The sequence below is a fragment of the Diospyros lotus genome, chromosome 1, assembly GCF_014633365.1.
Source record: "Diospyros lotus cultivar Yz01 chromosome 1, ASM1463336v1, whole genome shotgun sequence".
In the NCBI taxonomy this organism is placed as follows: Eukaryota; Viridiplantae; Streptophyta; class Magnoliopsida; order Ericales; family Ebenaceae; genus Diospyros; species Diospyros lotus.
The window spans coordinates 9,482,350-9,506,943 of NC_068338.1; the positions used below are offsets into that span (position 1 = coordinate 9,482,350).

The following is a 24,594-nucleotide window of genomic DNA, read 5'->3' on the forward strand; positions in this document are numbered from 1 at the left end:
ATTGGGTTAGCCCAATTAATTAATTAAAAAACTAATGAACTATTATTTTATTCTAGCCCAATTAATTATGGACTATTCTGAATAAAATAATTCTCTTTCAATGCAATTCACCCAACAAGCCAAATGTATTAAATAATACATGAGTTATATCGAGCTACCCTGGGGACCAAAAGACAAATTATTCACGGCTACTAAAATGACCAAAACATCCCTGCTACCTAGTAGCTATATTTTGTCATTCTAAGTGTTCCAACTATCACCATATGGTAACACTGACCCCACGAATAATTTTGCATATGCAATGTCTTTGACCTACTAGTGTAATGACGAAAATAACCCTCTGCGTAACACCCATCATTTAGAAAGGAATAATGTACTAACACCTCTCTAAATGATTTCTACCATCCTTAGATCACTAGTCCAATAATCCGTGACTACTCGAATGTACTTGCTTATCACTGGGAGCTACCAAGAAGCACACACTCTTAAGTCACGTTCCCAGGGCCCTGGATTATTTGATTATTCTTGGACAATCACGAGGGGGTGAATCATAGAAACTATCTTGTATTAGTCTGTCTTAGCTAATTAGAAACCATACTCCCAACTCAAAAGGTTATTGATCTTTGATAGACCTCACCTACAGTGAATTTAAGAATATAGCTCTAGGTTCACTAGACCACCAACTAATACTCAAGTATTAGAGTACTCGTCCACGTAGTAGCAGTGATAGACTAGCTCCATGATAATTAGTACTTTGTCATTAGCTTCTATCACAGGTCCACTCTACGCATTCCAAATGCGCTTGTACAATTAGAGTAAACGGATTGTTTACTGGCTAAGGCAAGCCATCCTCCATTAGGATCTATTGCACAATGATCTTATCATGATAGAATGCCCAGTTCTATTAAAAGATCAAGAGTAATATTTTCTTGCTTATTAAGTACCCATGATTCATGCCTAACTGTGAAGAACGACCCATCACATGAATCACTTACTTAATAGCATGGACACTTTTTCAACAATTAAATGCAAATAATATATGTGCCATAAACTGACTAAAAGAAACATCATTACCATAAATTAAACAAAACGTGTCTTTAGGGCATACATTTCCAACACTGTCAAGGCTGCCCTTATATATTCGTCGAGGTCACATGAGTTGGGCTCATCCTTCTACTAATCAGGAGGATCAAGTGAAGCTATTTCCGAAAACACCATTTTAGGAAATGACTCCCCAGGACGCCTGAACTCCAGGAGACTGCGGCCAAGGTAAAAGCCTAGCTTGGAGAAGCAGCTGGCGTAGGCTTCCTTCCGTTGAAAGCAATCATTAGAAAGTCGATACTCTTTCACCGCCTCTCGTGCAGCCTCATTAATCTATCGATGCCTGCTTTCACCAAGATTGGATATCTCCTAATGAGCCTGTGCCACCTGATCCTCGGAGTTGGCGAGAGACCTACGAAGTTGAACAATCTCCTCCCGAGCATTAGAAAATGAAGACTCCATCTCTTCGTACGCTTGGCCTTGCTCCACGGATTTCTACTTCCATTTTTGGGCCTTTAATTCTACTGATTAGCACCTTATAGTAAGACCCTAAAGTTGGGTTTGGAGGCCTTCGACTTGCGTGTGAAGGCTCGAATTGTCGGACTTCCAACTTTGATAAAATCTAGACACTTTGAATGCACTTTTACTATTTTTGTGAATAGTCATTGGGATTTGAGACTAACTTTATCATCGGATGGTCTTCGTGGGGGAACATTCCCGCGAGCCTTCTAACCCATTTTCTTTTTAGCATCAGCAGGGCCAAATCCTTGCGGCGAATCTAGCGGCGAAGGAAAAGCTTACGGCGAACCTAGCGGTAAAGGTAAAAGCTTGCGGCGAAGTTAAGAGCTTGTGGCAAGAGCTAGTGGCGAGGGCTAGTGGCAAAACCTTGTGGCAAGAGCCAGTGGCGAAATCTTGTGGCGAGAGCTAGTGGTAAATCCTTTCGGCGAGCATCCTAGCGGCAAACTGCATTGAGGTGACATCTCTTACGGCAACCTAACTTCACCCTACATCGAGCTAGTGATGTGGGAGGGGTTGATTGGTGCCTTAACCTATGTGGTTATGAGGGCATGGAGGACTACCCATTATATGCATTGCATTTGCATTACATGTTTATTTCTCATGTTACATTTACTTTTGCATAGCACCCTTACTGAGCAATAGCTCATAAGGTCCTTTGACCTCTATGTAGGTGGGGAATCTTCTAAAGGAAAGAGAGTTTTGGAAGGTTGAAGGTAACGGAGCAAGAGGAATGCATGTGAAGTTGAGTGTATTTTGTTGATATAGTGGATGTTGATGTATGTATTTTAGTTAAATATGTATGAATGCTTAATGTGGATGAATGGTGGAAAACTTAGATGTTTTGGAAGGCATTTGAAGTATGTAAGCATTCTGGAAAGTTTGAGTTAAAAAGAAAAAAAATATTTTTTTTAAATTAAATTTTTGGTGGTAGGTCGGGCTAGCGCCGCCAGGGGCGCGGCTGGCGTGGCCACGCATAGCAGGCGCGTGCGAGCGGCCTGCGCGATCTACCCGCCTGGCCCGCGCGGCCAGCGCGCATGTGTGCAGCCCACGTGCTGGGGGTGCGGCTGGTGCTGCCGCGGGCCCCCTGCTACTGTTTGAAATTATTTTTTTATTATTTTATTTTTTTTCTTCTGTTTATTTAATTGTATATGCTATTTGGGATTTTCTGAAATAAAAGCATGTTTAAATAAATAAATAAATGAGTATTTAAGCCTCCAAATTAATTATTAAATTAATATAAATTTTGAGGCAATTGTTGGAAAATTCCTATATTCTGGAAAATAAATAAGGGAGTATTTTCCTTGAATTTTAAAAAATGGATGAGGATGCTTGATGTTTGAATTTCAAAATTTTATTTCCTAAGGATTGGAAATTTGAGGTATTTTGAAATAATTAAAAAGAAAAATCAATGGAGATTTAATAAGGAAAATTGTATTAAATTTTTCCAAAGAAATATTAATCCAAATATTTTCTAAAGGATTTGAAAGTGAGAAAAATGGGTTAATAGTTGGGGCAAAGAAAAATTATTTTCTTATAATTAAGGCCTTATGCCATAATTTACATCAAGCAAGTGAGTTAGTTTATTTTGTCGAATCCCGGGAAGTCATCCTTAGCTCTTCATTAAGAGCTTGAGAAGGGGTGACACTTTGGGAGGTTCGGGTTTTATTTTCGTGGGGTCATTTCGATATTTCCAGGATCCTTGAGTGGAGCGAAGGGAGGGCAAAGCCTAGTTCCCACTTAGGTCGTTTCTCATCGAAACTTAGCCGTCTCTTTATCTTTGCCCTAGCATGTGAATAGTAAGTTGATTATTCACGAGTAACACCCGTAAGTAGGAGCGAGGTGTTACAGTTTGGTATCAGAGCGTGGTTTTAGTTTGAGATGGGATTTCATGATTGCTGGACATTATAGTTTTGCTGATATGATTGTTGTGGTGGTGATGTCCTTGGGTTAATATTTATGGTGTGGTGTTTTGTGCATAGGTATGGAGAGACGAACCCCATTTCGTTTAGTGTGGCTAGTGCGAGAGTACATCCGGAGGCTGAAGGCCTAATGGACTTTAGCCCTATCAGTTATGAGACCCAGTGAGTGCAATACCCTTGATGAGTCATGACAGATTTTATCAATTAAGAGAATATTGGTATATGGAAAATTCGATAATTGCCCTTGAATTAAAGAGAAGGCCCATAATATGTAGGATGCCTTAGGAGGGGAAAAATGGTAATTTGGAGTCCCGTCCCATAAAAGATAAATTATTTTTGGAGAAATTATTTATATTGGAGAATTGATTTTTGGAGAATTTAATTCTTGTTTAAGTGTATGGAGAAATTAGTCAATCTTGAAATTAGTCATTATTTATTAATTGTGAAAATGGGAGAATTATGGGAATTAGAGATTGATCCAATGGTTGAGGATTTAATCTCCAAAGAAAAATCAAAGGTTGAGAATTAAAGAGACTAAGTCTCTTGGATTGTGTTTCTTTAGAGACTAGAGATGAGTTCTCTTAAAATCAATGGCTAAGATTGAGGATTAGGAGAAGCATAAGGATTGTGCTTGTGTTGGAGAGTTGAGATTGAGTCTCTTGAATTAAAGAAAAACCAATGGCTAAGATGTAATCTTGAATTTTGGCATGGATTGAGTAGAAAAGCTCTATAAATAGGGAGTTGAGAATTTAGTTCAAGGTTTTCCCACTTGTGAAGAGAAAGAAAGCAAGAAGAGCTAAGGTTAGGAGAAGGAAGAAGAAAGGCAAGCAAGAGGTAAGCCTTAGTTTAAATCTCTTCAAGTGTGTAGGGAAGTTTTCATTCTCCATTCTTTCTTTAGTCTTAAAGATCTCTAATGCTTTAAGGATATTTTCTTAAGGTGATTAAAAGCCAAAGAAAGAGTCTTGGCAAGTGGAAGTATTGAAGCTTCAAGGAAAGAGGTAAGGGATAACCCAAGTGGTGGGGGTTTTGCTTGCATTTGTACATGTTTTTAATGAGTTGCATGTAATGGTCTTATTGCATGTTTTGTGTTCTAGTGGACCTATGGCCATATGGAGGACTAGTGATGAGAGAAGGGTTGGTTGGTGCCTTAACCTAAGTGGTTATGAGGGCATGGAGGACTACCCATAATATGCATTGCACTTGCATTACATGTTTATATTCTCATGTTACATATATATTTGCATAGCACCCTTACTGAACATTGGCTCATAAGGTCCTTTGACCTCTATGTAGGTGGAGAATCATCTAAAGGAAAAGGAGTTTTGCAAGGTTGAAAGTAATGGAGCAAGGGAAGTGCATGTGTAGTTGTATGTATTTTGTGGTTTAGTGGATGAATGTTGTATTTATTTTGTTAAATATGTAATGAATGCTTAATGTGGGTGAAAAGTGGCAAACTTGAATGTTTTCGAAGCCATTTGAAGTGAAAAAGCATTCTGGAAAATTTGAGTTTAAAAAGAAAAAAAAACATTTTTTTTAATTAAAAATGAGAGGCAGTGTGCTGGGCGCAGCCAGGGGCGCGACTGGCGTGGCCAGTGCGCTCGTGCGGCCCGCGTGGCCATGCGCGCGCGGCCAGCGCTGGGGGCGCAGCTGGTACTGCCCCCCTTACTACTGTGATGTTTTTCTTTTTTTTATTTTATTTCTTTTTTTTGTTTAATTAATTATTTATGATATTTTGTAAAATTTTGAAATAAATTATGTTTAAATAAATAAATAAATGAGTATTTTAGCCTCCAAATTAATTATTAAATTAATATAAATTTGAGGCAATTGTTGGAAAAATTTCTATATTTTGGGAAATTAAATAATGGAGTATTTTCCTTAAATTTTGAAATTGGATGAGGATGCCTTGAGGTTTGTATTTCAAAAATTAATTTCCTAATGGTTGGAAAATTATGGTATATTTTGAAATAATTAAAGGGAAAAATCAATGGAGATTTAATAAGGAAAATTTTATTAAATTTTTCCATAGAAATATTAATCCAAATATTTTCCAAAGGAATTGGAAGTGAGATAAATGGGTTAATGGTTGGGGCAAAGAAAAGAAAAATTATTTTCTTATAATTAAGGCGTTATGCCATAATTTATTTAAAGCTAGTGAGTTAGCTTATTTCTTTCGATCCTGGGAAGTCATCCTTAGCTCTTCATTAAAGAGCTTGAGAAGGGGTGACACTTGTGAGGTTTCGGGTTTTATTTTCGCGGTGTCGTTTCGATATTTCCCGAGTCCTTGAGTGGAGCGAAGGGAGGGCAAAGCCTAGTTCTCACCTAAGTCGTTTCTCATTGAAACGTAGCCGTCTCTTCATCTTTGCCCTAGCGTGTGAATAGTAAGCTGGCTATTCGTGAGTAACACCCGTAGGTGGGGAGCGGGGCGTTATAGTTTGGTATCAGAGCGTGGTTTTTAGTTTGAGATGGGAATTCGTGATTGTTGGGCATTATAATTATGTTGATATGATTGTTGTGGTCGTAATGTCTTTGGGTTGATACCTGTGGTGTGGTGTTTTGTGCATAGGTATGGAGAGGCGAACCCCATTTCGGTCAGTGTGGCTAGTGCAAGACTACATCCGGAGGCTGAAGGCCCAATGGACTTTAGCCATATCTGTGATGAGACCCGATGAGTCCATCCAGCGCTACCTTAGCAGGGTGGAGGACGTCATCGCGGAGACCCCAGGCACGGCCTTACCTCCTGGATTATTGGGTGAAGTAAAGGTGCACTATGTGAAAGAATTACTCCATGGCAAGTGGAGGCGGTACGCGAGGAGGATTGCTAGGCATCCAAGAGTGTCCCAAAACTTTGCCTTATTCATTGAGTTGATTCAAGAGACGGACGTATGGCAGTCCAAAGAGGTCGCTTGTGGGTATGCGGGACCAGATGAAGAGAGTGTGGGAAGCAATGAGAGCATAGATGATTCAAAGGAAGACCTTGATAGGGAGGTAGATTCTCCCGAAGCCCTTTATGAGGACCCTCGGAGGAGTCCGAGACCCAGACCAGAATCTACTACAGCGACCCGGTCAGTCTGAAGCTTCGAGGCGTGGTGATCCCGGGTAGGCCTCAAAGTAGTTATGTGATTGATGGGCCAGGTCGGCCTAGTGGCGAGGGTCATGATGTGGAGGCCATGGGTAGGGCTAAGTCATGCTAGATGACTGGTGAGCTCTGAGGGTTGGGTTTTGTGGGGCTGGGGGAAAACATGATGTATTTTGTCTTCATGTGGTTTTGGCTTAGGGTTATTATAGGCTTTTCCTCTCTTTGAAATCATTTTGTAAAGGGGAAAGCTCTCTTTTGTAAGCTTGGATCTTGTTTATATAAATAAATAAGTTATGTTGGAAACTTCATCTTGTATGGCATTGCAAAACTTGTGTTATATATGTATGTGTGGCTATGGTGTAGTAGAAAAATGAATGTCACTTATGCCATTGTGTAGATGAGCCATGAAGAGCGACTTCACAGAAGAAGGGGCCAGGCCCAGTCGTCATCTCGAGACATCCCAGAAGGAAGCGACTCAGGGGTGCTGAGTGGTGACAGGTCGTTTGAAAGATTTGTTGAAATGATGATGAGTTCAATGAACAGATCAGAAACCTCAACTTTAATTGGCCGAAGATGTTTCGGGATTTACATCCGCCAAGCTTTAAAGGTGACCCGAAAGTGGACCCAAGCGTGGGAGAATATTGGATGGAGCAAATTGAAAAACTGCTGGAACACTTAGAGTGCCCTGAAGAGCACTGGGTAAGATGTGCCACATTTATGTTAGAGGAAGAAGCGGCTATTTGGTGGAAGTCTATGTCAGGAGTCTTAAGGACGCGAAATACCATCCAAGAAAACGGGGAGGTGCGGGTGACACCTATTACTTGGGAGCAGTTTAAGACTGCATTTAATGATAAGTACTTTCCTGAGTATTGGAGAAAGGTGAAGAAGCAAGAGTTCTTGAAGCTGACCCAGTTAGATGATATGTCCGTGGTGCAGTACGAGGCCAAGTTTTCCAAGCTGATAAAGTATGTACCCATGTACACCACTGATGAATTTGAGAAGGCCTAGAAGTTTTTCCAAGGACTCAGAAAGAAAGTGAAGCAAGTTCTGTACGCGTGGAACATTCGTACTTTTGAAGATGCAGTGGAGAAGGCCATTACCGTTGAGCAAAACATGATAGCTCAAGGAGAACTGAAGCTCCGCAGTGATTCGAAAAGGAAGTGGAGAGCAAAGACAAGTCAACAAACCCTCCAGTAGCCCAATTCAAGAAGCTGGAAGGAGCAAAATTTAAAAAGGAAAGGTATTGCAAGAAGTGCCAGAAGAGGCATGCTGGCAATAAGTGTAGGACCAAAACCAAGGGAGCAGGTTGCTTTGTTTGTGGAGAAACTGGACATTTCGCAAGAGATTGCCCTTCGAGAAAAACGTTGAAGATTGAGGAAGCGGCCAAAAAGGAGGTGACATGTTATGCTTGCAAACAGTGGGGACATTATGCATGGAACTACCCCCAGCGAGGCAAGTCGGACCAAGGAAAGAAGCCAGCAGGAAAATCAGGCCCACAACCAGCTCGAGTGTTTCACTTGACAAAAACGGAGGCGAATGCTAACCCGAGCGTGGTGGAAGGTACGCTCTTCATCCGCACTACTCTTGTACATGCATTGGTGGACCCTAGTGCCACTCATTCATTCATAGCAAATGAGTCTGCTAGGAGTTTAGGTCTTGAACCCTCAATAATGGGGTATGGAGTTAGGATTCAATCTCCAATTGGGGAGGCTATGGAGACTAATTTAATAGTCCGAGATTGTGATGTGGATATTGAAGACGAGAAATTTAAGATAGATCTGATACTTATGGAGATGCATGACTTCGATGTCATCCTAGGTATGGATTTTCTTTCTCGATATTGTGCTAGTATGGACTGTTTGGAAAGGACAGTGGAATTGGGATGTCCGAGGGGAAAGGTGGTGAAGTTTAAGAGACCACGGTTTAGTAGGCAATTAAAATTTGTATCGGCCTTGAAAGCGTGAAAATGGTTGGAAAATGGAGCATATGGATTTATAGCTCATGTTATGGTGGTCGACAATAAGTCAGAAATGAAGCCGGATGAGGTAGAAGTAGTGAGGGAATTCTTGGATGTTTTTCCAAAAGACTTAACAGAGCTACCTCCAGATCGAGAAGTGGAGTTTGCCATTGAACTGTTGCCGGGAACAACACCAATTTCTATACCCAGTTATCGCATAGCCCCGGCTGAGTTAAGGGAGCTTAAAATACAACTTCAAGATTTAGTGGATAAGGGATTTATTCGACCAAGTATTTCCCTGTGGGGAGCTCCAGTTTTGTTTGTAAAGAAGAAAGATGGCAGTTTGTGATTGTGTATCTATTTTCAAGCACTTAATAAAGTGATAGTGAAAAATAAGTACCCATTGCCCAGAATTGGAGAGTTATTTGATCAATTGAAAGGCGCTAGAATATTTTCAAAAATTGATCTGCGCTCGGGGTACTATCAACTGAAAGTTAGAAGTGAGGATATACCCAAGACGGCATTTCGGTGTCGATATGGACACTTCGAATTCTTGGTGATGCCATTCGGGTTAACCAATGCTCTTGCAACTTTTATGGATACTATCGATAATTCGTTGAAGGATTTTCAAAAATTACTTTGCCTCTGACACGTTTGACTCAAAAGAATGTGAGGTTCATATGGGATGACAAGTGTGAACAAAATTTTGAGGAACTTAAGAAGCGGTTAACCACAGCGCCGATTTTGACCCTACCTGAAGGTTCTAGAGGATTTGTGGTCTACAGTGATGCTTCAGGATCGAGATTAGGCTGCGTGTTGATGCAGCATGATAAAGTGATTGCTTATGGGTCGCGTCAATTACGACCTCATGAGAAGAACTACCCTGTCCATGATTTGGAATTGGCTGCGGTTACCCACGCCTTAAAGATTTGGCGACATTATCTGTATGGTGAGAAATTTGAGATATACACCGATCATAAAAGCCTAAAGTATATCTTCTCCCAAAAAGAGCTGAACACGAGACAACATCGATGGATGGAGTTCTTGAAGGACTACGATTGCACCATCCATTATCATCCAGGGCGGGCGAATGTTGTAGCTGATGCCCTTAGTCGTAGGGATCTTGCAGTCGCGGCCAGGATGATGATGCGGGAATGGCAGCTGATAGAGGTGTTCAGTAGCCTAACAGTGGGTGTACTGCCTAGGAATGGAATATCCATGGTGGCTAGTCTGCAAATTCAGCCAGGTTGGTGGGAGGAGATACGTCAGGCTACCGAGGAGGATCGGAGGCTTCGCCAATGGGTGGATGAGAAGGGTCCAGTGAAGATAGGTTTTAAGTTTAGAGATGGAATCTTGAGGATGAACGGGCTAATTTATATTCCTAATAATGAAGAATTAAGGCAAAGGATTCTAGATGAAACGCATCAATCAAAGTACACTGTTCATCCAGGGGCAACCAAGATGTATAAGGACTTGAGAGAAGTTTATTAGTGGCCTGGAATGAAGCGAAATGTGGCTCAGTATGTAGCCAAGTATGATGCATGCCAGTGTATTAAGATCGAGCATCAGTGGCCAGCGGGATTGTTACGACCGTTAGAGATACCAGAATGGAAGTGGGAGCACATTTCTATGGATTTCATCGTGGGATTGCCTAGGACAACAAGGAAGAAAGACTCGATATGGGTTGTTGTCGACAGGCTAACAAAGTCGGCTCATTTTATACCTGTTCGAATCGGTCAAGGTGCGGAAGAGTTGTCACGGATTTACGTCCAGGAAATTGTGCGGCTGCACGGGACCCCAGTTAGCATTGTGTCTGATAGAGATTCAAATTTTGTCGAGATTTTGGACGTGTTTGCAAGAGGAATTGGGAACAAGATTGAATTTCAGTACTGCATATCACCCCTAGACAGACGGCCAGACAGAGAGGGTGAACTAGGTTTTGGAAGACATGTTACGGGCATATGTCCTGAAATTTGGAGGAAGTTGGGATGAGTACTTGCCGTTGGTGGAGTTCTCATATAATAACAGCTATCAGAGTAGCATTGGCATGGCGTCGTATGAAGCATTATATGGCAGGCGATGCAGATCGCCTTCGTGTTGGCTTGAGGTGGGCGAAAGGCAGTTGGCCAGGACTGAATTGGTGCAGCAAGCCTTTGAGAAGATTGATGTGGCGAGAAAGTGTATGAAGATTGCTCAAGATCGCCAAAACTATTATGCGGATCACCGTACGCGAGATTTAGAGTTTCAAGAAGGGGATAGAGTATTTCTTCGGATCTCACCACAGAGACCATCAATGAGAAATAGAAAGCAAGGGAAGCTTAGTCCGAGGTTTATGGGACCGTTATGATCATTGAGCGAGTAGGTCCTTTGGCCTATCGGTTGGTCTTGTCCAACGAATTAGCTGGATTTCATGACGTGTTCCATGTGTCTCAATTGCGGAAGTTCATACCGGATCCAAGAATGGAAGTTCCAGAGGAAGAGGTTGAGGTTTGTCAGAACCTAACCTATATTGAGAGGCTAGTGAAAATCTTGGACCGCAAGGAAAAAAGATTGAGAAGCAAATCAATTCCATTAGTTAAGGTTCAGTGGAACCATCACTCTAATCGGGAAGCAACATGGGAGCTAGAAGAAGATTTAAAGCGCCAATTTCCCGAATTATTTGTTGATGTAATGGAAGAGTAGCTTTGATGTATTGATCAATCTCATTAATGAAAATGAAATTTCAAGGACGAAATTCTTTTAAGAGGGGTGAAATGTAATACCCTTAATGAGTCATGATAGATTTTATCAATTAAGAGAATATTGGTATATAAAAATTCCATAATTGCCCTTGAATTAAAGAGAAGGCCCATAATATGTAGGATGCCTTAGGAGGGGCAAAATGGTAATTTGGAGTCCCGTCCCATAAAAGATAAATTATTTTTGGAGAAATTATTTATATTGGAGAATTGATTTTTGGAGAATTTAATTCTTGTTTAAGTGTATGGATAATTAGGAAATTAAAATGGAAGCCAAGTATGGTTAGATTTGTGACACTTGGCAAAATCTCATTGAATGGGATTTAAATAAATCTGGGAATAAGAAATAATTTTATTAAGTGTAATTGGTGACACTTGGCATGATCTTGTGAAGCAAGAGTGGGATTTAAAGAAATTCAAAAAGAAAAGAAATTAGTCTCTCAAGCATTAATAAGAGCCATTATGGAGAGAATTAAAAGAAATTCCATATTAAATGGAAAATAGTCATGCATTTATGTGGGAAAATGGTGGATTTAATTAAATGCCAAAGTAAATTGAATTATGTCTTTCAAGAGCAATTTAAATTAAATCAAAAAGAAAAGATAATGGTCTCCATTAATTGCTTGAAAAGTTATGGATTTAAATTAAATGGAAAATGGAGAAATTAGTCAATCTTGAAATTAGTCATTATTTATTAATTGTGAAAATGGGAGAATTGTGGGAATTAGAGATTGATCCAATAGTTGAGGATTTAATCTCCAAAGAAAAATCAAAGGTTGAGAATTAAAGAGACTAAGTCTCTTGGATTGTGTTTCTTTAGAGACTAGAGATGAGTTCTCTTAAAATCAATGGCTAAGATTGAGGATTAGGAGAAGCACAAGGATTGTGCTTGTGTTGGAGAGTTGAGATTGAGTCTCTTGAATTAAAGAAAAATCAATGGCTAAGATGTAATCTTGAATTTTGGAATGGATTGAGTAGAAAAGCTTTATAAATAGGGAGTTGAGAATTTAGTTCAAGGTTTTCCCACTTGTGAAGAGAAAGAAAGCAAGAAGAGCTAAGGTTAAGAGAAGGAAGAAGAAAGGCAAGCAAGAGGTAAGCCTTAGTTTAAATCTCTTCAAGTGTGTAGGGAAGTTTTCATTCTCCATTCTTTCTTTAGTCTTAAAGATCTCTAATGCTTTAAGGATATTTTCTTAAGGTGATTAAAAGCCAAAGAGAGAGTCTTGGCAAGTGGAAGTATTGAAGCTTCAAGGAAAGAGGTAAGGGATAACCCCAAGTGGTGGGGGTTTTGCTTGCATTTGTACATGTTTTTAATGAGTTGCATGTAATGGTCTTATTGCATGTTTTGTGTTCTAGTGGACCTATGACCATATGGAGGACTAGTGATGAGAGAGGGGTTGGTTGGTGCCTTAACCTAAGTGGTTATGAGGGTATGGAGGACTACCCATAATATGCATTGCATTTGCATTACATGTTTATATTCTCATGTTACATATACATTTGCATAACACCCTTACTGAGCATTGGCTCATAAGGTCCTTTGACCTCTATGTAGGTGGAGAATCATTTAAGGGAAAAGGAGTTTTGCAAGGTTGAAGGTAATGGAGCAAGAGAAGTGCATGTGTAGTTGTATGTATTTTGTGGATGAATGTTGTATTTATTTTGTTAAATATGTAATGAATGCTTAATGTGGGTGAAAAGTGGCAAACTTGAATGTTTTGGAAGCCATTTGAAGTGAAAACGCATTCTGGAAAATTTGAGTTTAAAAAGAAAAAAATATATTTTTTTTTAATTAAAAAGGAGAGGCAGTGTGCTGGGCGCAGCCAGGGGCACGCCTGCGCGCGGTTGGTGCGGCCACGCGCAGCAGGTGCGCGCGGGTAACCTGCGCGCATGGTTTGCGCGGCCCATGCGTGCATGCGGCCCGAGCGGCCGTGCGTGCACGGCCAGTGCTGGGGGTGCAGCTGGTGCTGCCTGCCCCCCCTTGCTGCTGTGATGTTTTTCTTTTTTTTTATTTTATTTCTTTTTTTTGTTTAATTAATTATTTATGATATTTTGTAAAATTCTGAAATAAATTATGTTTAAATAAATAAATAAATGAGTATTTTAGCTTCCAAATTAATTATTAAATTAATATAAATTTGAGGCAATTGTGGGAAAAATTTCTATATTTTGGGAAATTAAATAATGGAGTATTTTCCTTAAATTTTGAAATTGGATGAGGATGCCTTGAGGTTTGTATTTAAAAAATTAATTTCCTAATGGTTGGAAAATTATGGTATATTTTGAAATAATTAAAGGGAAAAATCAATGCAGATTTAATAAGGAAAATTTTATTAAATTTTTCCAAAGAAATATTAATCCAAATATTTTCCAAAGGAATTGGAAGTGAGATAAATGGGTTAATGGTTGGGGCAAAGAAAAGAAAAATTATTTTCTTATAATTAAGGCGTTATGCCATAATTTATTTGAAGCTAGTGAGTTGGCTTATTTCTTTCGATCCTAGGAAGTCATCCTTAGCTCTTCATTAAATAGCTTGAGAAGGGGTGACACTTGTGAGGTTTCGGGTTTTATTTTCGCGGGGTCGTTTCGATATTTCCCGAGTCCTTGAGTGGAGCGAAGGGAGGGCAAAGCTTAGTTCCCACCTAGGTCGTTTCTCATTGAAACGTAGCCGTCTCTTCATCTTTGCCCTAGCCTGTGAATAGTAAGCTGGCTATTCGTGAGTAACACCCGTAGGTGGGAGCGGGGCGTTATAGTGAGTCCATCCAGCGTTACCTCAACAGGGTGGAGGACGTCATAGCAGAGACCCCAGGCACGGCCTTACCTCCTGGTTTATTAGGAGAAATAAAGGTGCACCGTGTGAAGGAGTTACTCCATGGAAAATATAGGTGGTACGCGAGGAGGATTACTAGGCATCCACGAGTGTCTCAAAACTTTGCCTTATTCATTGAGATGATCTGAGAGACGGATGTGTAGCAGTCCAAAGAGGTCATCCGTGGGCATGCAGGACTGGAAGAAGAGAGCGTGGGAAGCAATGAAACCATAAATGATTATGAAGAAGACCTTGGTAGGGAGGTAGATTCTCCTAAAGCCCCTTATGAGGAACCCTCGAAGGAGTCCAAGACCCAGATTGGAATCAACTACAGTGACCCAGTCAGTTTGAAGCTCCGAGGCGGGGTTATCCCAGGCAGGCCTCAGAGTAGCTACGTGATAGATGAGCCATGTGGACCTAGTGGCGAGGGTTGCGATGTGGAGGCCATGGGTAGGGCTAAGTCATGTTAGGTGACTGGTGAGCTCAGAGGGTTGGGTTTTGTGGGGCTAGGGGGGGAATATGATGTATTTTGTTTTCGTGTAGTTTTGGGCTTTTCCTCTCTTTGAAATCCTTTTGTAAAGGGGAAAGCTCTCTTGTAAGCCTGGATCTTGTTTATGTAAATAAATAAGTCACGTTGGAAATTTCATCTTACATGGCATTGTTCAAAACTTTTGCTATGTATGTATGTGTGGCTATGGTGTAGTAGAAAATGAACGTCGCTTATGCCATTGTGCAGATGAACCGTGAAGAGTGACTTAATAGAAGGAGGGGCCAGGCCTAGTCGTCATCTCGAGACATCCCAGAAGGAAGCGGCTCAGGGATGCCAAGTGGTGACAGGTCATTTGAAAGGTTTGTTGAAATGATGATGAGTTCAATGAACAGATCAGAAACCTCTACCATATATTGGCTGAAGATGTATCGAGATTTATGTCCGCTAAGTTTTAAGAGTGACCCGGAAGTGGACCCAAGCATGGGAGAATATTGGATGGAGCAAACAGAAAAGCTGCTAGAACACTTAGAATGCCCTGAAGAGCACTGGGTAAGATGTGCAACATTTATGTTAAAAGAAGAAGCAGCTATTTGGTGGAAGTCTATGTCAGGAGTCTTAAGGACTCGAAATACTGTTCAAGAAAATGGAGATGTACGGGTGACACCTATTACTTGGGAGCAATTTAAGACTGCATTTAATGATAAATACTTTCTCGACTACTGGAGAAAGGTGAAAAAGCAAGAGTTCTTGAAGTTGTCTCAGACAGATGATATGTTCGTGGTACAGTACGAAGCCAAGTTTTCCAAGTTGATAAAATATGTGCCCATGTACACCACTGACGATTTTGAGAAGGCCCATAAGTTTTTCCAAGGACTCAGAAAAGAAGTTAAGCAAGTTCTGTACGCATGGAACATTCGCACATTTGAGGATGTGATGTGGTCGATAAGGCCATTACCGTCGAGAGGAACATGATGGCTCAAAGAGAACTAAAGCTCCGCAGTGATTCGAAAAAAGAAGTGGAGAGCAAAGACAAGTCAACAAACCCTCCAATAGCTCAATTCAAGAAGCCGGAAGGAGCCAAATTTAAAAAGGAAAGGTATTGCAATAAGTGCTAGAAAAGACATGTTGGCAATAAGTGTGGGACCAAAAGCAAGGGAGCAGGTTGCTTTGTTTGTGGAGAAACTGGACATTTTGCGAGAGATTGTCCCTCGAGGAAAACATTGAAGATTGAGGAAGCGCCCAAAAGGGAGGTGACATGTTATGCTTGCAAACAGCGGGGACACTATGCATGGAACTACCCCCAGTGAGGCAAATCTGACCAAGGAAAAAAGCTAGAAGGAAAATCGAGTCCAGAACCAGCTCGAGTGTTTCACCTAACAAAGGCAGAGGCGGATATCGACCCGAGCGTGGTGGAAGGTACGCTCTTCATCCACACTACTCCTGTGCATGCATTAGTGGACCCTGGTGCCACTCATTCATTCATAGCAAATGAGTCTGCTAGGAGTTTGGGTCTTGAACCCTCAACAACAGGGCATGGAGTTAGGATTCAGTCTCCAATTGGGGAGACTATGGAGACTAATTTAGTAGTCTGAGATTGTGATGTGGATATTGAGGACGAGAAATTTAAGATAGATCTGATATTTATGGAGATGCATGATTTCGATGTCATCCTAGGTATGGATTTTCTTTCTCGATATTGTACTATTATGGACTGTTTGGGAAAGACAGTGGAATTGGGACGTCCGGGGGGAAAGGTAGTGAAGTTTAAGGGACCATGGTTTGGTAGGCAGTTAAAATTGGTATCAGCCTTGAAGGCGTGCAAATGGTTGAAAAAGGGAGCATATGGATTTATAGCTCATGTTATGGTGGTCAATGATAAGCCAGAAAAGAAGCCGGAGGATGTAGAAGTAGTGAGGGAGTTCTTGGATGTTTTTCCAAAAGACTTATTAGAACTGCCTCCAGATCGAGAAGTGGAGTTTGCCATTGAACTGTTGTGCGGAACAACACCAATTTCTGTACCCACTTATCGCATGGCCCCGGCTGAGTTGAGGGAGCTTAAAGTACAACTTCAAGATTTGGTGGATAAAGGATTTATTCGACCAAGTATTTCTCCATGGGGAGCTCCAGTTTTGTTTGTAAAGAAGAAAGATAGCAGTTTGCGATTGTGTATCGATTTTCGAGCACTCAATAAAGTGACAGTGAAAAATAAGTACCCATTGCCCAGAATTGAAAGGCACCAAAATATTTTCAAAAATTGATCTGCGCTCGGGGTACTATCAACTGAAAGTTAGAAGTGAGGATATACCCAAGACGACATTTCGATGTCGATATGGACACTTTGAATTTTTGGTGATGCCGTTCAGGTTAACCAATGCGCCCACAACTTTTATGGATCTCATGAATAAAGTGTTTAAACCCTTTTTAGACCAATTTGTGATCATCTTTATCGATGATATTTTGGTGTACTCAGCTAGTGAGGCGGAGCACTGTGAGCATTTGAGGATGGTGCTAGAAAAGTTGCGTAACAAAAGGCTATATGCCAAATTTTCTAAATGTAGCTTCTGGCTAAGAGAAGTGGCATTTCTTGGCCATGTAATTTCGGGTGACAGTGTATCAATGGATCCATCCAAGATAGAGGCCATTAAGAACTGGCACCGACCGAGGTCAATGTTCAAGGTGAGAAGTTTTCTAGGGTTAGCAGGATACTATCGAAAATTCATTGAAGGATTTTCGAAAATTACTCTGCCATTGACACGTTTGACTCAAAAGAATGTAAAGTTCTTATGGGACAGAAAATGTGAGCAAAGTTTTGAGGAACTTAAGAAGAGGTTAACCACAGCGCCGATTTTGACCCTACCTGAGGGGTCTAGAGGATTCATGGTCTACAGTGATGCTTCGAGATCGAGATTAGGCTGCGTGTTAATGCAGCATGGTAAAGTGATTGCTTATGGGTCACGTCAATTACGACCTCATGAGAAGAACTACCCTATCCATGATTTGGAATTGGCTGCAATTATCCACGCCCTGAAGATTTGGCGACATTATTTGTATGGTGAGAAATTTGAGATATATACTGATCATAAAAGCCTAAAATATATCTTCTCCCAAAAGGAGCTGAACATGAGACAACGTCAATGGATGGAGTTCTTGAAGGACTACGATTGCACCATCCATTATCATCTAGGGCGGGCGAATGTTATGGCAGATGCCCTTAGTCATAGGGATCTTGCAATCGCGGCCGGGATGATGATGCGAGAATGGCAGCTGATAGAGGTGTTCGGTAGCCTAATGGTGGGTGTAGTGCCTGGGAATGGTATGTCCATGGTGGCTAGTCTGCAAATTCAGCCAGGTTGGTGGGAGGAGATACGTCAGGCTACCGAGGAGGATCGGAGGCTTCGCCAATGGGTGGATGAGAAGGGTCAGCCAGTGAAGATAGGTTTTGAATATAGAGATGGAATCTTAGGGATGAACGAGCAAATTTTTTTTCCTAATAATGAAGAATTAAGGCAAAGGATTCTAGATGAAGCGCATTAATCAAAGTACACTGTTCATCCAGGGGCAAGCAAGATGTATAAGGACTTGAGAGAAGTTTATTGGTGGCCTGGAATGAAGCGGAGTGTGGCTCAGTACGTAGCCAAGTGTGACGCATGCCAGCGTATTAAGATCGAGCATCAGCGACCAGCGGGATTATTGCGACCGTTAGAGATTCCAGAATGGAAGTGGGAGCACATTTCTATGGATTTTATCGTGGGATTTCCTAGGACAGCAAGGAAGAAAGACTCGATATGGGTTGTGGTAGATAGGCTAACAAAGTCAGCTCATTTTATACCTGTTCGAACTGGTCAAGGTGCGGAAGAGCTGTCATGGATTTATGTCCAGGAAATTGTGCTGCTGCACGGGACCCCAGTCAGCATTGTGTCTGATAGAGATTCAAAATTTTTGTCGAGATTTTGGACATGTTTGCAAGAGGAATTGGGAACAAGATTGAATTTCAGTACTGCATATCACCCCCAAACAGACGGCCAGACAAAGCGGGTGAACCAAGTTTTGGAAGACATGTTGAGGGCATGTGTTCTGGAATTTGGAGGAAGTTGGGAAGAGTGCCGTTGGTGGAGTTTTCATATAATAATAGCTATCAAAGTAATATTGGCATGGCGCCATGAAAGTAAAGCAAGATCGCTACGGGGCAAGCAGCGTAGTTCAAAATTTTTTAACCTTACCCCGATCCCGGCGATTGGATCAACGTCGAAATCAAATCATTCACAAACAAATAAATAAATCTAACCTTTAGATTATCGAGTTGTTCGCGGATTCGAGCCGTCCAAGCGTCCGGCCTCTAACTCGTGATACGCGGCACACGTCCGTTGGCAAGGAGAGCGGAATAGGAGTGCTAGCTCCTTCTCCTTTGCGGGGCTTGTGTATAGACGGTAAAAGAATGCCCACGTTTCAAACTGATGCCAAAAAGAAATGGAAAGAGTGAACGGCAATACGTTTTTCAACTCTTGAAAAACGACACCAAAAATCACTTTTTATCATGGGCAACCTATAAAAGGATATTTATAATGAAATATCCTAGGGTTTCTAAAACCCTAATGGATTGGGCTAGTCCATTAATTCTAATTTAATTAGAATATTAAGTGGGCTTATTCTAGTCCAACTAGAAATATAATTAAATGGCCCAAATCCTTTTATAGGTTTAAATAAAATATTTTGGCCCAAATCTAATTCAAGCCCAAATATAATATTTAGTATTTAGCCCAAATCTAATTTGGTCCAAATATAATATTTAATATTTGGCCCAAATCTAATTTAGTCCAAATATAATATTTATTTTAATATTTGGCCTAAATCCAATTTAGTCCAAATATAATATTTAATTTAATATTTGACCTAAATCCAATTTAGTCCAAATATAATATTTAATTTAATATTTGGCCCAAATCTAATTTAGTCCAAATATTAACTTAAGCCCAAAAATATTTTATTTCCTATTTGCCACTCCAACAAATAGAAAATTATTAAATTAGAAACTCTTTCCTAATTTAATCAATTGCCATTTTAGGAAACTCTTTCCATTATGACGACTCCTCGTCATATCGACGTCATTACGTCTATTTGTTCTTTTTCCGTGAGAACCTACGACGGCATAACTTCTTACCGAAGTGCCCTACTTAACCATACGTCCACTCTCCTGGTTTAAGCCAGGGACCGTGCCTATTGCGTATGACTCATTAGGCTTCCGAATATGTTGGCAATGTGTCGGTACGAAAACATAAAACAAGATTGGCCTCTAGCAAGGCATCATGCCTACCCAATTATTCAGAAGGATTCATAATCCGCAAATAACCTTTCACGAGCATGGTTACTGTGTAATTCAATCCTCTCGTCAATGTATCTTATGTGATCTCAAGTATGGCGATATGTTGCTTGATAACGATCACATGAGTTTTCTTCGGTCTTCCGGATATCTTCACTTAATTAGAAAGTAAATCAATAACTCCTTATTGATCTCTTTCACCATGGCCATGGATTTAAAGTGAATATCCACCAAAGGCGCCTTAGATACATCATCCTCTATCAAGGGATACACGAGTCCCAACTTGGTTATACACCCATCTCCATAAGCCTCACGATATGCCCAACGATCGCCCACGTGCATCTTTATCTAGGCCCATCGAAACGATGTCAAAGCATATCGGTCTTCTTATGAGATGACCGTGACAACCTCAGGTCCAAGGATTAGTTACACCCATCTCGTATGAGAATACCATCAACATATAACCAAAATGGATTCTCATGGCGAGTCATGTCCAGTGACACGTTCTCCAACATTGGTCACCTATGTACTTGTCTAGGCATCCCTATGCCTATGGGTGTGAGACCCCCATTGCTATCACATAGCAAAAACATAGCACATACAAGTCTTACCGCAATTGTCAATGTCCATTCTTGACATTGCTACGACTTGGGACGTTTAATGATGTCTAGAAACTGTGATGCATCATCTCACGTCTTTATAGATTATTCACAGTATACATCATATGGACTTCTATCTAGTTTCATTCGGTTATTACAATAATAACAAGAAACTAATAGAATGACTTCTTGTGAATTTGAATAACTCTTTATTCAAATAATAACATGATTACAATTGTCAGTGTACAACATGCCCAATCTGATTGGGTCTAGAGCACCTACACTAATACGCCATATGAAGCATTGTATGGCAGGCGATGCAGATCGCCTTCGTGCTAGCTTGAGGTGGGTGAAAGGCAGTTGGCCAAGATTGAAGTGGTGCAGCAAGCCTCTAAGAAGATTGATGTGGCGAGAAGGTGTATGAAGATTGCTCAAGATCGCCAAAAGTACTATGCGGATCATCGCACGCGGGATTTGGAGTTTTAAGAAGGGGATAGAGTATTTCTTTGGATTTCACCACTAAGACCATCAATGAGAAATTGAAAGCAAGGGAAGCTTAGTCCGAGGTTTATGGGACCGTACAGAATCATTGAGCGAGTGGGTCCTTTGGCCTATCGATTGTCCTTGCCCAACAAATTAGCTAGATTTCATGACGTGTTTCATGTTTCTCAATTGTGGAAGTACATATCTGATCCAAGAATGGAAGTCCCAGAGAAAGAGGTTGAGGTTCATCAGAACCTAACCTATATCGAGAGGTCGGTGGAAATCTTGGACCGCAAGGAGAAGAGGTTGAGGAGCAAATCAATTCCGCTAGTTAAAGTTCAGTGGAACCATCACTCTGATCGGGAAGCAATATGGGAGCTAGAAGTAGATTTAAGGCCCTAATTTCTCGAATTATTTGTTGATGTAATGGAAGAGTAGCTTTGATGTATTAACCAAATTTATTAATGAAAGTGAAATTTCGAGGACGAAATTCTTTTAAGAGGGGTGAAATGTAATACCCTTAATGAGTCATGATAAAATTGTCAATTAAGAGAATAATGGTATATGGAAATTTTCGTAATTTCCCTTGAATCAAAGAGAAGGCACATAATATATAGGATGCCTTAAGAAGGGCAAAATGGTAATTTGGAGTCCCGTCCCATAAAAGGTAAATTATTTTTGGTGGAGAAAATAATTATATATTAGAGAATTGATTTTGGGAGAAATTAATTATTGTTTAAATGCATAGGAAAATGAATGGAAAATGTGGAATTAAAATGGAAGCCAAGTAGGGTAGATTGGTGACACTTGGTAAGATCTCATGGAAGGGATTTAATTAAATATGGGAATAAGAAATTAGTTGGATTAAGTGTAAGTGGGACACTTGGCATGATCTTGTGAAGCAAGAGTGAGATTAAAAGTAAGTCAAAAAGAAAAGGGAAATGGTCTCTCAAGCATTAAATGGGAGTCATCATTAAAATAATTAAAGAAAATGAAAAAGGGAAATTAGATATTAGTCAATCTTGAAATTAGTCAATATTTCTTAATTTTGAAAATTGAGAATTATGGGAATTGGAGCTTTGATCCAATGGTTAAGGATTTAGCTTGGAAAGGATCAAGATCTAATGGCTACAATTGATTCTTGAAAGTGGCATGATTACAAAATTTGCAAATAAATAAATATCTAATAAGCCTAATAAAGGAATGGATGATCGAGATTTAGTCTCTAGTTTATCATCAAGGGTGGAGATTTAAGGAGGCTAGATGGCAAGGATTGTGTTTTTCTAGAGAGTAGAGATTAGTTCTTTCTAAATCAAAGGCTAGGATTAAGTTTATCAAAAGCACAAGGATTGTGCTAGTTTCAAGGGTTAGGATTTGTTCTTCAAAAGATTGATCAAGGGCTAGAAATTAGTCTTAAACTTGTGAGATAACAAGACATTATATATAAGGAAGAAAAAATCTCTAAGAGGAAGTTTGGCTTGGTGACAGAAATTAGAGAACAAGGGAGAGTTCTCTTATGAGCTTCCAAATGAGAGGAAGGTAAGCTTTGATCTAAATCTTTTATAGAAAGAAAGAAAGTCTTCATTTCTCCTTTCATTTCACTAGTCTTCAATATCATTTAATGCTTTAAGAATTCTTTTCTTAAGGTGGTTGAAAGCCAAAGAGAGTCTTGGCAAGTGAAGTCTTGAAGTTTCAAGGAAATAGAGGTAAGGGATGACGCCTAGTGGTGGGGTTTGCTTGCATTTGTAATTATTTGTATGAGTTGCATGTAATGTTCATATTTGCATGATTTGTGTTCTAGTGTACCTATGGCCATATGGGGGGCTAGTGATGTGGGAGGGGTTGGTTGGTGCCTTAACCTATGTGGTTATAAGGGAATGGAGGACTACCCATTATATGTATTGTATTTGCATTACATGTTTATTTCTCATGTTACATTTACTTTTGCATAGCACCCTTACTGAGCAATGGCTCATAAGGTCCTTTGACCTCTATGTAGGTGGGGAATCTTTTAAAGGAAAGAGAGTTTTGGAAGGTTGAAGGTAATGGAGCAAGAGGAATGCATGTGAAGTTGAGTGTATTTTCTTGATATAGTGGATGTTGATGTATGTATTTTAGTTAAATATGTATGAATGTTTAATGTGGATGAATGGTGGAAAACTTAGATGTTTTGGAAGGCATTTGAAGTATGTAAGCATTCTGGAAAGTTTGAGTTAAAAAGAAAAAAATATATTTTTTTTAGATTAAATTTTTGGTGGCAAGTCGGGCTAGCGCGACCAAGGGCGCGCGCGGGCAGCCAGCGCGCGCACAGCCCGCGCGGCCTACGCACCTGGACCGCGTGATCAGCTCGTACGTGTGCAACCCGCGCGCTGGGGGCGCCCCTGGTGCTGCCACGGCCCCCCTACTGCTATTTGAAATTATTTTTTTATTATTTTATTTTTTTCTTCTGTTTATTTAATTGTATACGCTATTTGGGATTTTTTGAAATAAAAGCATGTTTAAATAAATAAATAAATGAGTATTTAAGCCTCTAAATTAGTTATTAAATTAATATAAATTTTGAGGCAATTGTGGAAAAATTCCTATATTCTGGAAAATAAATAAGGGAGTATTTTCCTTGAATTTTGAAAAATGGATGAGGATGCTTGATGTTTGAATTTCAAAATTTTATTTCCTAAGGATTGGAAATTTGAGGTATTTTGAAATAATTAAAAAGAAAAATCAATGGAGATTTAATAAGGAAAATTGTATTAAATGTTTCCAAAAAAATATTAATCCAAATATTTTCTAAAGGATTTGGAAGTGAGAAAAATGGGTTAATAGTTGGGGCAAAGAAAAATTATTTTCTTATAATTAAGGCCTTATGCCATAATTTACATGAAGCAAGTGAGTTAGTTTATTTTGTTGAATCGTAGGAAGTCATCCTTAGCTCTTCTTTAAGAGCTTGAGAGGGGGTGACACTTTGATAGGTTCGGGTTTTATTTTCGCGGGTTCGTTTCGATATTTCCTGAATCCTTGAGTAGAGCGAAGGGAGGGCAAAGCCTAGTTCCCACCTAGGTCGTTTCTCATCGAAACGTAGCCATCTTTTTATTTTTTCCCTAGCGTGTGAATAGTAAGTTGATTATTCACGAGTAACACCCGTAAGTGGGAGCGGGGCGTTATAGGGTCTGCTATGGTTGTTGTAGCAACCATGGCTGATGGAGGCAGCAATAGGTGAAGTTGAAAGGGGGTGGCTAGCATGGAGGCGCATGACGATGGATGGGAGAAAGTGTGCGGTGGCAGTGGTGGGAGGCGACGCTGGAGGCGGCCTTAACCGATGGCCGGCGGTGCTATGTGTGGCAGCGATGGTCGCGCACAGGCTGGTTGCGAGCAGAAGGCCGACTAGCCTGCTGCTCGTGGAGGCTGGCGGTCGAAGGCAACGGTGCGCGGTGGTTAGGCGCTGGTAGTGGCCACAACAGGTGAAGGCCGGGGGCTGTTGGCGCTGAGGAAGAAAAAGGAGAAGGCGCGGGAAGGAAAAGAAGAACAGTGAAGAAGAAGAAAGAAAATAGAAAAAGAAAAAAATAAAAAAATAAAAAAATAAAAATAAAAGAAATTCTGGAAAAATGGAAAAAATAGGAGAAAAATTCCTAAATTTTTTTAGAAAAGT

At 40.3% G+C, this 24,594-nt stretch overlaps 2 protein-coding genes across 2 annotated transcripts; both read left to right on the top strand.

The window, feature by feature from the left end:
- The first annotated feature begins 7,131 nt into the window (after nucleotides 1-7,131).
- On the top strand, nucleotides 7,132-8,522 carry LOC127799589 (uncharacterized). The gene is made up of 2 exons (XM_052333799.1): nucleotides 7,132-7,523; nucleotides 7,844-8,522. The coding sequence occupies exons 1-2, from the start codon at nucleotides 7,132-7,134 to the stop codon at nucleotides 8,520-8,522; spliced, it is 1,071 nt and encodes a 356-aa protein (XP_052189759.1).
- Nucleotides 8,523-14,879: 6,357 nt separating this feature from the next.
- Nucleotides 14,880-15,521, top strand: LOC127799772 (uncharacterized). Its single transcript, XM_052334015.1, has one exon. The coding sequence runs from the start codon at nucleotides 14,880-14,882 to the stop codon at nucleotides 15,519-15,521; it is 642 nt and encodes a 213-aa protein (XP_052189975.1).
- Nucleotides 15,522-24,594: the final 9,073 nt, after the last annotated feature.

What these genes read in the sequence shown, in the direction of transcription:
- LOC127799589 (XM_052333799.1), top strand. Translation starts at nt 7,132, where the DNA reads ATGTTTCGGGATTTACATCCGCCAAGCTTTAAAGGTGACCCGAAAGTG. An exon ending in AAGTTTTCCAAGCTGATAAA is followed by an intron (nt 7,524 to 7,843) that starts GTATGTACCCAT and finishes CAATAAGTGTAG; the next exon opens with GACCAAAACCAAGGGAGCAG.
- LOC127799772 (XM_052334015.1), top strand. Translation starts at nt 14,880, where the DNA reads ATGCCAAGTGGTGACAGGTCATTTGAAAGGTTTGTTGAAATGATGATG.